This window comes from Canis lupus, chromosome 35 (genome assembly GCF_048164855.1).
Source record: "Canis lupus baileyi chromosome 35, mCanLup2.hap1, whole genome shotgun sequence".
Lineage (NCBI taxonomy): Eukaryota > Metazoa > Chordata > Mammalia > Carnivora > Canidae > Canis > Canis lupus.
Window position 1 is genome coordinate 6,489,281 of NC_132872.1, and position 15,001 is coordinate 6,504,281.

At 42.8% G+C, this 15,001-nt stretch overlaps 1 protein-coding gene across 3 annotated transcripts in view; it reads right to left on the reverse strand.

Moving 5' to 3' along the window:
- Positions 1 to 202: 202 nt before the first annotated feature.
- The window catches only part of FBXO40 (F-box protein 40), a 57,987-nt gene continuing 43,188 nt past the window's right edge, over positions 203 to 15,001 (reverse strand). For all 3 annotated transcript variants that reach the window (XM_072812545.1, XM_072812546.1, XM_072812547.1), the window contains 3 exons: positions 8,729 to 8,761; positions 5,969 to 7,888; positions 203 to 3,483 (listed from right to left, as the gene is read on the reverse strand). In XM_072812545.1, coding sequence (XP_072668646.1) covers positions 3,268 to 3,483; positions 5,969 to 7,888; positions 8,729 to 8,731 — 2,139 coding nt within the window. In that variant the 5' untranslated portion in view covers positions 8,732 to 8,761 and the 3' untranslated portion in view covers positions 203 to 3,267. The remainder of the gene's footprint in view (positions 3,484 to 5,968; positions 7,889 to 8,728; positions 8,762 to 15,001) is intronic.

A 15,001-nucleotide genomic window follows, 5' to 3' on the forward strand; every position in this document is an offset into this window, starting at 1 on the left:
AGGATTAGTGACTGAAATCCATAGTTGCTCTAGGACTTCATAAAATCGGTGAGCTCCTCAAGTGCCTAGAGCACTACATCCCTCATCTGGTTCCTTGGTTTTTCTTTAAGACACACACTCCTTTGTTTACACAATGACTTCTGTGCCAGTGAATCATAAATCTGTCTTTAGACCTAACTTAACAAGATTCACCCAGGTAGCCTTCCAGAGTGCAAAACAGCTTTTATTTCTGCTTCTAGAGACATTGGGATTTCCAGCATACAGAGGTAAGTCACCACAGATATACACAATCTTTCTTCACTTCACTTTGACTTGATATCACACAAAAATCAGACTCTCACGGTGGTTTTCCTGTTACATTTCCAAGTTCCACATTGCTTCTCACTTTTCGCTTCATTATAAGACGGAAACTTCCTTTCTGCTTCAGTTCTACAGACTTCACCCCCCAAGTCTGGCTGGTCTCTACTCCGGATTGACTTGCCTGTTAAAGTGTCTGTTCATAGACACCTCCCTGTCCACTCCCCTCAGCTGCTTCTTAATCTGAAGCCATGTCTAGCTGTCTTGCCTGTCAGGTAATTCTGCTGCTCACACTACTCACCGCAGCCTCAGCCCATGAATCCAGTCATTTTTCTGTGAGATCCGCAGTCTCTCTAGAAGGCTTCCTTTTTGCTCCAAATACCCTCTCACCGTAAAATGTGCTTATTTGTGTAGACCAGTGGATACCGGTAGTACCTGGTTTCCTGGAACATCTCCAATTAGATATCTCATAAAATTGATGATGTTGATCAATTCAATATTGCTCCAAAGGCAGCAACTAGGAAAATAAAGATTGACTGCACAGAGTTGTACAGGCAGTTTCCTGGCTGCTCTCCCAGACCCTGCACTGCCCAGGTTGTGAAGGAAAATCCTCTGCTCTCTTGCTTTTTCTATTATTTCTCATCCACTTAACAGCAGCCCCTGATTTTAATCTCTCTTAGTCAATAGCTTCCCTTTCTCTCTTTTTCTAGTAAAAAAAGAAACACAGAACGGACTTCAGGAGCTTTCTTTCTCCAGATAGGAGGGAACTAGATTCAAAACAAATGGAACTGATACCTACCTGGAGGGCTTTTCCTTTTTTCTCCCTTAGTTATTTCCAGTTACTCATCTTCACTGAATAAAATCACAGCTCACACTCTAGTTGTATTTTTAGAAAATGGTGCCTTATATACAAATGTGAAATATAAACCAAGCAAAAAGGATTAAGAAACAAAGTGATATTACCTACTAGTACCAAGTAGTGTACTATAATGAAAAGATGAGCATGTTTCTACTCTGGGACTTGCTCTAATGCCTCCTTGTTTCCTCTTACAAGTGTCAGCTACTTCATCTATACCAGCTCTGGACCATGTTCAGAGAAAGACCCATGCAACAATAAGCATCCAGATTGACTAAACTCTTTTTCTTTTTGTTGGCTGAATTCTTTGTTCTCTGCTTCCCCATAATACCTGTCCTCCTTTTCCCTTCTTACTTGCTTTGAGGACTGATGGGAAAATGGCACTGAGTAAAGTGAGAGGGAAAGAAACACAAGAGAAATAGTTCAATGTGTTTGGCTTCTGCTACATCTGGAGAGAGCTGAAAGGATATATATTTTTTGCACATGACTTAAGGATGTAAAGCCACACCAAGCAATCAGCTCCATCTGGTTCCCAACTTAAAATGACATCTGTCTAAAACTTATCTAGTAAATAAAGAAGAACTACATAACATCATAACCATTGTTGATCATTATGTAGGATTTTACTGCACTAAAAAGCTTATCCTAAGGTACTGTCACTGGTATCACATTGTGTAGGGTGGTTCTCAACCCAGAATGATTTCACTCCCAGAGGATATTTAGCAATGTTTGGAGACATTTTTGGTTGCTGCAGCTGTGTGTGTGTGTGTGTGTGTGTGTGTGTGTGTGTGGGCGGGGGGTGGGTGCTACTGGTATCTATTGGATAGAGGCCAAGCATGCTGCTAAATATAACACACCGGACACAGTTTCTTATGATAAAGAATTATTCAGTTCAAAATGTCAGTAGTTCTGAGAAACCCTGCTTTAGAGGATGGAAGTTTCTACCAAGTATTTTACTCTTGCTTTCATGAGTATTCACTGTTACCAAAACCCAACAATATCCCCCATTTCTGACAGACTGGAATCATGACAGCAACAGGTAGGAGCAGTTACAGGGAACAACTATGTTCAGGTGTGTTCCTTCCCATGGTCCCCCAACAGGGTACTCAAGTGGTATCTGGGACCTGGTTGCTGGTGCCACAGGAACTGCAGTGAGGCTTGCCTGGACTTGGCCAAGTGTGTGGTCTCTCTGGGCTACCCTGTGCATTCTTGCATGACACCGAAGTTGGTGTTAGGGTCTTGAGATCGTCTCAGCTAGCTCAGGCTGGTACCTATGCTATCTCTAACCCAGACCTAGAATATAATTTTAAGAAGAAAGGAACCTTGACTCTTAAGTCATTTTTGACATGTTTAAAAGTGGTTTGTGGCTTTGGGTACTAATTTTCTTCATTAATACAATGTCTCCTTTGGACTCCTCCTCATTTTGCAAGGTTGTCCTTCTGCATGTTGTTTGCCAAGATTCTCCACAACAAACTCTGTGACCTCATTTCTGCCTCTTGTTCTTTGGCCTGCAGTGCCCTTGAGGCTGCTGTGCTTGGCCAAGGTCTCCATTTTATTGGGCTGTGCCTGGCCTTCCTGGGCTTATAGGCAGTGGAGTGACTAAAAGAAAACCTGGATTTAACCGTGGAGACAACCCCAGCTCCAGAACCATCAAACTGTGTGCCCTTCACCCTGGGTACCCTGGAACACACCTCCGTCCCCACTCGGGCACTTCCTGCCCCATAAATTTGAAAGTGCTCATCAACTCAAATGCTCTCCACAAAAGCACAGGCCTGTGCTGGTTATAGAATTTCACTGGTCTCTCATAAGACTTGGGCTCATCTTTCAAATGGCCTCAAGTTACCTATTTTCTCCTCAGACTTTTTCTTTTAGGAAACAAATGAGGGGATGGAGGGAAGGAAATAAGTTATCAGTATGGCCCTTCAAGCAAGTGTACAAGCCATCACTTAGGAGATTCTTAGACTTTGTGCAACTGCTCAGATTTGGGGCAGTGCATGCTCCAATACACTTAGGTAAGCACATATGCGGTTTACAGAAGAAAGTCCTCAAAATCACACTCAGTCCTACTTTCAGTAACTCAGAGGGCGAATCCAAGAATGGTGGCACCTGAATCTTTAGCAGACATGTCTTCCTCGTGGTCTGGCTCTAAAGGTGGTGACTAAGCTCTCTCGGGGCTGCTCCTGGAGCTGACACATGCTGGTCAAAAGAATTGGGTCAGTCTTATGCTCTACAACATTGAAAGGACAGGCCTTCAGGTGTTCAGACATGGAGGCAACTTCATTAAACTCCCAGCTCTTGATTTTGGAGAAGAGGCTGCTGAATTGCCAGATCTGTTAGGAAAACATGGAAGTTCAAAAGTGAACATTGGAACAATATCCTCAGGCCAGCTTTATTCGAAGAGTATAAGGAAATAACCTTTTTGTTCTTCACATTCTTAGCTTTCAGAGAGTGTGTAGTGGCTGCTGCAGGCAGGCATTTGTTAGCTCTTTCTCCAGCATCCAATTCCTAGTTCACCCTTCCAATTGATCATCTTCCCAGCCAGCCACGCAATTGTGTAGAAATGACTACAGCAATCTGCATATTGACACACACCCACCACCTCCCACCAGCAACAGTGATCAGTTCTAGAAAGACACATGGTTCAAATCAGGACAATTAGTGCCAATGAGACTCTACCCTAGGACTTTTGCTTGAGATATCAAGAAGCAGATTCTCTTTTTCCCTCTGTACTTGAACTGGGAAATGTCAGCCTTAGTCTTACTTGCCACTGGCAGCTACCAGGGACCACCGAGGGAGAACTGTGTCTTAGAATGGAACCACTAGAGAGGAAGTAGTGGTAAGAAATAGAAAGTAAAAAGATCATTCTGGGGCATTTTTGAGCTGCTAGATCAAACCGTACCTGACCCATTACCTTTGGGCCAAAGCTCCTTTTACTATTCATGCCATTTTAAGTTGGTTTTCTGTTGCTTTCAGCTTGAAGCTAAAAGTATCCTAACTGAGAAGAGTCACACTAGAACAGAAACCTCAGGAGAAATCTAAGTGTTTGGTACCCAAACCTCTTTTGGCCTTTCCACCTACGATGTGGTGGCAAAGTCACTAGTTTTAAAATCTGGCTATGAGTATGGGCATAGCCTGATACCCTTTCAACCTGACTTCACCCTCAGTTTCTTATCATTGTTCCTATGTAATAAAAGTGTTTCCTGGGATCTTAGAACTATTTCTGTTTTTACTTTAAAAAGCCATTTTAATATAAGCATCCTTTAGCTCTAACTAAATTCTTTTTTATCCTTTCTAAAAGGAAATTAGTTTGTCTCAAATGATATTCAAGAGTGGTCAGCAATCACTGAATTGGGAGCAAACATGAGCCAAAACATAATGGAATTTCTAATATGTAAATTATATTATTTGCATCTGATTGTAAAGAGAAAGATATTGGACAGTTCTAGAGCATAGAGTTCCTGGGAGCCAGATCCCAGTCTTATTCATGTTTAATCCCTAATATGTGGATGGGTGGCAGTCAGTGTTTATGTAACACATGGATGCAGGCCTGGATACATGAAGGGGGGGGGTCTCATAATTATTTTTTGATGAAGACTGCTCAGGGAATAAATAATGGAAAACATACAAGATATTTTAGACATAATCAGTGAAAATAGGTGTAAACAACTCTAACTCCTCAGTGCCAGTTTGCACACACATTTGGGGAAGAAATTTAACAGTGAGATTATGGAATTATTGACCTAAATGGGTATCATCAATTTGTGGTTCTTATTACCAACATATTTTCCATGGAAAAAGATGCTATGGATATCCCGTATATGATGAATTAGGAGTTCCACTTTTATATGGTATGAACTGATAGAAGTTATGATGCAGTTCAGCAAACATAACTTGATTGGGAAAAAGGAATAAGATTTTTCCACAGAGAAAGATTATTTGATTTATACGGCAGAATTTTTTGAGAAAATAAATAGATATTTGAACCTGAAGAGATCAGTGGACCGAATTATTTTAGAATTTCAAAATGTCCTTAATAAGGACAAAAACTGTTTTGTTGTTTTTTAAATTAGTTGATAGGGGACTGAGAAGAATTTGTTAGCATACTGTATCAGACTCCAGGCAGGAAACAGATGGCACACTTAAATTGGGTAATTTGAAGAAAATTTAAAAAAATGATATACAGATGTGTGGGCAGGGGGTAGGAAAGCCACAAGATAAGATTCAGTACCCAGGCTAGTAACAATCTAGAATGTTAATACTCTGGTCCTGAAAGGGAAGAAGAAGGGAGGTCACTGGAACCAAGAATGAGTAATTGTGTGGATAGGGTCACCTGATACAGTCACCTTCAGTATCATGGCCAGTGCTAAGTGTCATGGAAGGGAGAATGCAAGCAGGGAGGGGGCCAGAGAATGGATATGTCAACTCACTCTTCCTCCCTTCCATTTCCCACTGACACCCTCCCACTAAATTAGCCCAACTGGAAGCTGGAGGGCAAGGCTGCTGACTGAGGCAGCCTGTAGAGATTAGCCTCCTGGAGGACTAGTCCCAGTGGCCAGGGTTGGAGAGTAAACCATGTGAGCAAACAGAAGACATGCAGGCACATCCACAGAGATAAGCAGGTATCACCATCTGTATCGTCATTTGTGTATCTATAGCTCTGTCTTCCCTACTAGACTGACCTCCTCGAGTTCCGGGATTATGTCTTATTCCCAGGAACCTAGTATGATGTCAGTGCCTGGTACAGCGCTTGGCACATAGAAAGCTCTTGCTACATAGTTGTTGAATGAATGAATGAATGAATGAGGGTTTACTTGCCTCTCTGTGGACTTTCCAGGAGGTGCCTCCATGAGAATACCTTTTCTTCTTCCACTGCAGGAGGACCATCCCTCTTTCTTGTAACAAAGTAGCACAGATATTTCTCATCAGCACAGACACCTGGGAAAGCTGGGACAGGCTGATGCTGTCCAAGAACCCAGCGATGTACTGCAAAACCTCCAGGGGCAAGCTGGTTAGAGAATTCTGGTTTTTCCCTCCATGACCTGAAAGATGGCTGTTCTTCTTTCTCTCACTCAGCTCGGAAGCAACCTCTGGCTTGATGGCAAAGGTCTTGAGCTCCTGACTATAGATCACTTTTGCCTTTTGCCCTGGGGGACGGAAATGGTTTTGAATAAATGTACATCCCAAGTAGGCGAGAGGACATCGATGCTGGAACCAGCCATTGAGGCATGACTGGATGTCTGTGTGGACATTCTTGAAATGTAGGGGGAATTCATCCCTCCTGAAGAATTTGTTGCAAGTGAAAGTGAAGGCAGAGCTACTCTTGTTGTGTCTCCTGGTCACACACTCACTGTGGAGTTCCACATGGAGCCCCCCCGGGTTGGCAGTAGTTAGGAGGTCAGCCAGCACCGTCCCGGAGGAAAACTGTTCTGGCTCAAAACTGTAGGTCTGTGTAGCAAAATCCATGAACAGCCCGTCAATGCTCCTGGATTCAGAGATGACATGACCCTTAAGTTCTCTTTCTAAGGCGCACAGGAGGGTGGTCTTGATGAGATCTGATTTGGGAAGGTCCTCCACTGTGATCCCCAAATCCGAAGTGTCTACGGCCTTGTGTTCACTTGGTTTACAACTCAGCATGGCATCTCCAATGCGAGCCCGCTTCCCACAGTAGCTCACGGGAACTTTGAAGGTGTAAACAGTCTTCACTTCCTGAGCCTCGAGGTTGCCATAAACGAAGTCTCTCTCCTTAGGCGTACAAGCGGGCATCTGACCAAAGTGAATGAGCATCCTCCCGTTGTGCACCAGGTACATATTGTAGTCTTTTGCATCCACAGCTGTCTTCAGTCTCTCCAGGACGCCATCCTGCCAAGGGGCGAGCCCCGTTGTTTCCAGGGCTGCAGGCACGTCCCGCTGCCTCTGCTCCTCCCGTGCCTCTGTCTCTCGGAGAGTGTTCTCGCCGGCCCCGACCCCGTTACTGTGGCTGGGAGACTGCTCTTTCTCGGGGCCATCCCCGCCCCTGCCCTCACAGTTGGCTGATGAGCCTGTTAAAGCAGAGGCTGCGTGTTCTTTGCTGAATATATTTTCCCACTTGTCAAACTTGGCCAGGTCCATCCCTTCTTTGGTTTTGGCTAAGGCCTCTCGTTCTTCTTGACTCAGTTCTGCCGTCTGTCCACCAGCGGCTGACAGAGGTCCCCGCGGGACCAAGCCGGCATGGGGTCCACCCACCGCTCCTCCCGGCTCCTCCCGGCCGGCCTCCCCGTTCACGGGAGGTCCCTCCTCAGTGGGCTCTCTAGTTTCCGGGAAAAGGTCTACCATTTTCAAAGATCTGAAAAGGACCTTCTGGTCCTGGAGGGCCAGAGCTGTGTCCAAACACTCCTCACTGGGGGCCTCCTTCATGATGTTCTCGTGCAGGGTTGTTTCAGAGTCCACATTTGGCCAGCGGTTCCACTCCATGGAGCAGCACACCACGCTGGCAGGGCACACTTGCAAGTGCTTGGCCAGCTTGTGGCGGGACATGGAAAGGGGGCAGCCGTATTCAGAGTTGAGGCACGGAACCTCCTCTAGAGGGCAAAGGAGCTCATGCTCTGCCTCCTTGCACATGTGGAAGGTAGCGCCACAGGACAGGTGGCAGTTTATCACCAGACAGGAGACATCAGGCTCCACAGGCACGTGGCAGTGACGGTTGAAGCATTTCTCACAGTGCCTGTGCCGCCCAGGCAGAGGCCTGCGCGCCCTGCCCTAGAGACACCAACAGCAAGGAGAGAGAGAGGACAGGGGAGAGAAGTTCTATGCATGTCTGTGACTGTGTTTTGACTTATTTCCTGTTTTTACAGGCTTATTATAGGAATCTCTACAATCTAGGAAATCATAGAGGTGAAAGCAAAAATCACTCATAACCCTACAACCCAGAAATAACAACTACCAACCCGCCTTTCTTCATTTTATATAGTAGATGTGTTTAGAATAGAAAAAGAGAAAGCTGAATGTGATGGACTACACTGTTGGTAATTGTTTTGAGTTGTGGGTTATGGGTGATTTCTATTACCCTGTTAATACTATGCATACAGTTCTGCATCCTGTTCTTTAACTCGCTGTTATAGCACGAGACTAGGCTGTTTTATTAGTGATTCTTTGCAAATTGTCTTCATAATGGTAGCGTAACATTCCAGAGTGTCTGTGCTGTCATACACTTAACCAACTATCGACCCAGTGCTCGTAGGACAGGGGCCATGTCTAGTTTTGTTCACATCTGCATCCCTACCACTGGGACCATCATAGGTACTCAATTTGCTGAATGAAGGAATTGTCAGCCATTTAGTATAATGCTGGATGGTTTTGTTTTTCATTTTTAAAGTTTTACTAAACATCTTTGCTCACAAATCTTACTCAGCTCTCTGCTTTTCCCCTAACCCATGTCAATTTCTTCTTGATTCTTCTCTAGTGTCTCTAGTTTGGCCTGAAGTCAACAAATATCATCAAACCATAGAGGCAAGTGTGCCAGCTGCTTGGGCTACAGGCTAAATGAAGCCAGATCTGGACCCCTGAAAGATGAAGATCCAATAAGCGCCTGGTACTTACCATAGCTTCCTAATTTCTTCTTGCTTTGTAAATCTAGGGGAAAACATGAAAATATGAATATGAATGATTAGTAAGAAAAGTATTTTGGTTATGTATATGAATAGGAGTCAAAGAGACTTTGCATACTCTGATTTAAATCCTTTTACCATCCTGGAGGTAAATGTCATTGCCTCCATTTTATAGTCCAGGAAATGGAAGCTGAAGATGTTAACTAACTTGTCCAAGGTGATAGACCTGCTAAGCGACAGAATCATGGGTCTTGCTAGCCCACACTCTTCTCACTGACCCACACTGCCCTCTGATGGGGCATCTTATCAGCCATGTTACCTTCTTTTTTGTGTAACTTTTCTTCATTGTCTACCATCCTGCCATTCCATCCATCCATGCCTCTTTATCACTGCCATATACACTTCTGGCCCAAGTTAACCTTCTAGTTTCCTCTCCCACCTAGAGCTTCTTGTCCACAATCTGATATCCAGGTTGCTCAGGGCAGTGTAAAAGTGTCCGTGATATATCTACCATCTGTCCTTCACTATGGTGAATTCAGCTGTGCCCTGGCTAGAGCGGGGGTCAGACCCCAAGGACCCAGAAACAGGCTGAGTGGGGACTCTAGCAAGCAGAAGAGAAGATGTCCTGCCTTCAGGAGAATCTAGCTCCTTGGCTCTGGTCAATTGGTCCAGATTATCTGATTTTTCCAGAGAAACTGGGGATGCAGATTTTTGCGAGTGGTGGCATGTTTAGGAGGCAGACTGTACAAGATTCAACCCAGCACTACCAGCACTAGCAGTCAGTAGTTGTAAAGCTTTGAAAAAGTTACTTATCACTTTGTTCATTGTTTTCTTCCTCTGTAAAGGGAGAATGATAATAATACCAATCTCATAGTACTGTTGTGGGGAGTAAATGAGTTAAATGCCTGAAATTCTTAGAATGGTCCTTATCTCATAGGACATTATCTACACGTTTGCTCTTATAAAGTGTTTTATATTTAATTATATTGCAAAATTTTTGTTACATAATGTATCAAGATTAAAATCCTTGTAATTTTGAAGTTAGCAACCAATTTAATTTTTCTAACAAACAAACAAACTAACCTCTATTTGGGCCAAGGAAAAACGTGTTGGCAAGCTACATAGGGTCTGTAGCTGGCCAGTTTGCAGCACCTGGTCTACAGAATTTGGATCATAACGTTAGCACTATGTTAGTCTGGGGTGAGGTGAGTGGGGTGGAGTTAGCAGCCAAAAGTCAGAAAATCTAGTGTTTTGAAATTTTATTTTACTCTAGGATTTGTCAATTCATTGTGGGGGAGTTTTCCTTCAACTATTAAAAAAAATTTCAAATATATAGGAAAGGTGAAAGGACATATATAATGAACACCCAAATGTACTCTACCTAGATTCAAAAGTTAACATTTTTCCACTTTTCTCTCTCCCCCTCTCTCCACATGCATGCACACACATATACACACATGCACACACATTTTTGCCAAACCACCTGAAAATAAGTTGCTGTTATCATGACACCTCGTCCCTAAGTACTTCAGCATGTATTTCCTAAAACTAAAAACATTTTCCTTTGTAACTGCAATAACATTATCTCACCTGAGAAAACAAAAAAAATTTTCTGATACCATGTAATATGCTTTTTGTGTTCAAATTTATCCAATTGTCCCCAAAATGTCTTCTATTAAAAAAAATTTTTTTTAACTTTTGTTCCTGCTAGGTATTATATGTAAATTTTTAACTTTTGTACCAGGATCCCTTTAAGGTCAATTTGTTATTTTGGTTGGTAAGTCCTTTTACACTCTTTTAATTTGGAAAAGTCCTCTCAACTTTGTCTTTTGGAAGACAGTCTTAAATCTCAAGGAAATTATATTCTGATTTGTTCATGTATTCATTTGTTCGTCCATTTCTTCAATAAGCATTTGTTGATTATGCACAATTTGCCAGCAAGGGAGCTTAAGCATCACCTGGACCACTTATTTAAATAGTTCTTAAACATTTTGCTCAGTAGAATAAGCTGTGATGGCTGTTAAATCTGTAAATCTGCACTATAAGAATGGCAGCCACCAGCCACATGTGGCTATTTAAATTTAATCAAAATAGAATAAAATTAATAATTCAGTTCTTCAGTCCCATTAGCTACATTTCAAGTGCTCAGTAGTCACATATGGTTAGTAGCTACCCTATTGGACAACACGGCAGAGAACATTTCCATCTGCATAGAAAGTTCTATCCGGGAGCATTGCTATACTGGCTGCTGCACATCTGACTTAAGTGAGGGGTGTGTCTGGAATTCACACCCTTAACACATTACCCATCTGATTCTTACGTACTGGGATTATTGAGTGCGAAAGAGGGATCATGGCAGAGAGCTCTATACCCTTAATAGCCTGAATCAGGAGGCAGATAAGAAGTTGCAGGTGAGAATATCAAGGAGATTCAGGGTCCGGGAGAAGATAAATGAAGGTGTCAAAGCCAGAGGGGGAATTGAGCAGAGGGAAGGACTGTGAGGGCAGGACTGAGATGGAACAGAATAGGAACAGGCAAGAGGACATCTTTCAGATGCAAGAGTCCAGCTACTGGACCTCTTAACATACAGTTGAACATTCAGTTAGGCTCCGGCTATGTTCTGGATTGATCACTGCAGAGAAGGAGAGACTAGAGAGCTAAGAGTCAGAACTATGGCCTGATGTAAGGCAAAGTGCGAGCAATAGTCTTGAATGCTGCCTGAAAATTAAAAACAATGCCACTTCTCATGGCAGGTCCCCCAAAGAGCTCTTGCCAGAGCAAATGTGGCATTTCAGCTGTGCAGTGGGACCCTTGCCATTCAAAATGTGGTATTTGCTTCGAGGGGCGGGGGAAGCCATTAAACACATTCCAATATTAGCAGGGCCTGTGCCCTGGCCGGGGGAGTATGCTCATGTGCTTTCTATTCATAAACAACACTCATGAATAAAGATGGAGTCTGGATGACTCAGAGTCCCCTACTGGTTTCTAGGTGGGAAAGAAGAGGCAGATCGCAAATGGAATAAGGCTATGCGAAAGAAGCTGCCAGCAGCAATGGCCAACTTCGTATTTACCAGCCTGGTTCCGTCACAAAGTTGAGACTAGTTTCTGGGAAGGGAAAAGCAGGTCTAGCTAGTTCTGTGTGTTCTGTGTGTAGTGAGAACTCTGCCCCAGCCCCAGGGATATGTCTGGGACAGTGGTGATGGATTCTAAGCCCAATCATTTCTTATCCTTCAGCATCATAAAGAATGGTTCTTAGGAACAGTGCTCTTGAAGCTGAAACATTTGCGGTAGAGCCCTATTGCTCTCCAGGGCTTTGAAGTTATTTGATGGTATCCCTTTAAGAGAAAATAAAAACAATGCACACAGGCAACAAAGATGCTATTTCTTTTGTTTGTTTGTTTGTTTGTTTTTTAATGATGCTATTTAAAGATCTTTTGCCAAGCTCTGGAGCCACCCCAATTAAGTGACTTTGAGAGAGGTCATGTACTGAGCAGAAAGACACAGTAGGTGGAGACCACTCTTTGGAGGAATTTGGCAGTAGAGGGGAGAAGAAAGATAAATATATCCTACGGTCATAAAAAATCACATCTGAACCTTTTGTTGTATATCTAGGGGAAATTGTTCCCACTGAGATAAAGGGACATCCCCCAAATTCTTGATTGTCTGTTATTGCTGGGTAAGCAGTGTGACAATTGTCCTGGTTTGCCTGGGACTCTCTTGGTTTTAGTTCTGAAAGTTCTAGATCCTGGGAAACCTCTTTGTTGCAGACAAACTTGGATACTTGATTGGTCATCTTAGGTTGTAGCTAGTTGGTCTTGCCTTAAGATGATCAAATTATATATATTTATATATATAAATTATATATAATTATATATAATATAATATAGATTTTATATAAAATATTATATATATATATCTCACTGGTTATCTTATGACATAAGATGCCTCGTTCTCCTAATCTCTGCTCTAGTGCAGTGACTGGATCTTTATCCTTCACAGCATTTGTCTGACTTTCCTAGACTGAGTGACTTTTATACATTTTGAATGTCAGGAAGAAAGAATAAGATTTTAGTGCCTACTATGTTTTTATGTGACATCTCACTTAATCCTCACAAAGGCCATGTGATGTGGGTATTGCCCTTTCCACTTTCAGTGGAACACAAAGAGGCCTAAGTTTGTCTGGTTTCAAGCTGTACTCTGCAATATCATGCTGTGTCCCTCAGAGACCCACAGAGACATGTGGAACAAATCATGCCCATGACTAGAACCCATCAGGGGAGAGCCTCTCTTTCTCCAGTTGGGGCACAGACTATACCAATAATCTTTCCAGATGGTAGAGGAGCTGGACGTTCTTCATTCATAGGAAGTTCATAAGAAGCACCTTTGTCCCCACGATGATTTTTTTTTTTTTTGGTCCTCCTCTGGGCCACATCCCATACTGTGCCCCATATGAATAGAGGAAATATGAAAAGTATCCAGGCCCCATGGTTTTGCATTTGAGGTAGTACAAATATGAAAGTAATTTTTTAGGGTTAAAATCTGTAATATAATACAAATTATGAGATTTAAATGGAAAACCAACTAAATTAAAGCATGTACATTATAGAAACTCTTCACTGTGGAGAAACTTGACAAAACTCTATGCCTGAAACAATGTATATTTATCCAGGTGCCATTTCTTCCTTTAGTTTCTATGCTTCTAAGTTCACCTTTAAATTCTTACTTCCTGTCTGAAAAAGGCAGTATACTCCCTTCTCTTAAAAATGAACTTCAATTGGGGGCAGCCCTGGTGGCTCAGCGGTTTAGCAGGGCATGATCCTGGAGACCCGGGATCAAGGCCCACGTCGGGCTCCCTGCATGGAGTCTGTTTCTGCCTCTCTCTCTCTCTGTATCTCATGAATAAATAAATAAAATCTTTAAAAAAGAATGAACTTCAATTGAGTCTATGGTCAAAACACTCTCCCCAAAATGTATTTTAAAAGTTTCCTGGATAGAGGAGACTGCAGTCAAACTACTATAATTTAGACTTCAATAGTTTTAAAAATCTACACAGAACTAGATTGTACTGGATGCAGTTTAAGTGGAATATAAGTAGATGGAAGAACCAGGTACATGAGTTTAAGGGATAGATATTTCTTTACTGAAATAGGGGATGATTTAGATCCTAGCAAGGGAGAAACATTGGATGCAGGTTGTGGTGCTATGTATCTTTTCACTCAGAAAGGAGTAAGTCAGTAAGAAAAGGCAAGTCAGCTAGAACAATGGCCCGTAAAGTGTGATACCCTGACCCACAATGTCAGTGTTACCTAGGAACTGGTTAAAAAAGTAAACTATTGGACTGTACCAAATCAAACCTACTGAATCAGAACTACTGTATCCAGCTGATTTTGTTGTACACTTAAGTTTAAGAACCACCGAGCTAGAAGCTGGTTGATTTTGTGCTCCCAGTCACAAAGGAACTACTACCCAGTTAGATAGGAAGGCCTTGAGGAAAGGCCTGAAAGGGCAGTGAGCACTTTTATCCATTTCTTTCCATCCCCACTAAAGCACCATCACCACTCATCCAGTCTGGTGCAAAAGACTATATAATCAGTCTCGGGATCCCTGGGTGGTGCAGCGGTTTAGCGCCTGCCTTTGGCCCAGGGCGCAATCCTGGAGACCTGAGATCGAATCCCACGTCGGGCTCCTGGTGCATGGAACCTGCTTCTCCCTCTGCCTGTGTCTCTGCCTCTTTCTCTCTCTCTCTCTCTCTCTCTCTCTGTGTGACTATCATAAATAAATAAAAATTAAAAAAAAAAAGAATGTTCTTAAAAAAAAAATCAGTCTCACCCCTCCATTGGATGCTCTGTAATCTATATTCACTAGCAGAAAGAGTGATTTCAACGACTTTTTAAAAATTTTAGTTAGTTAACATAGTTACAATAACATATTGGTTTCAGGAATAGAATTCAATGATCACCAGGTACATAAGTGCTCATCACAGCAAGTGCCCTCCTTAATCCCCATCACCCATCTAGCTCATTCCTCACCCAGGTCCCTCCATCAACCCTCAGTTTGTTCTCTGTTATTAAGAGTCTCGGGATCCCTGGATGGTGCAGCGGTTTAGTGCCTGCCTTCGGCCCAGGGCGCGATCCTGGAGACCGGGGATCGAGTCCCACGTCAGGCTCCCGATGCATGGAGCCTGCTTCTCCCTCTGCCTATGTCTCTGCCCCCCTCTCTCTCTCTGTGTGACTATCATAAATAAATTAAAAAGAAAAAAAGTCTC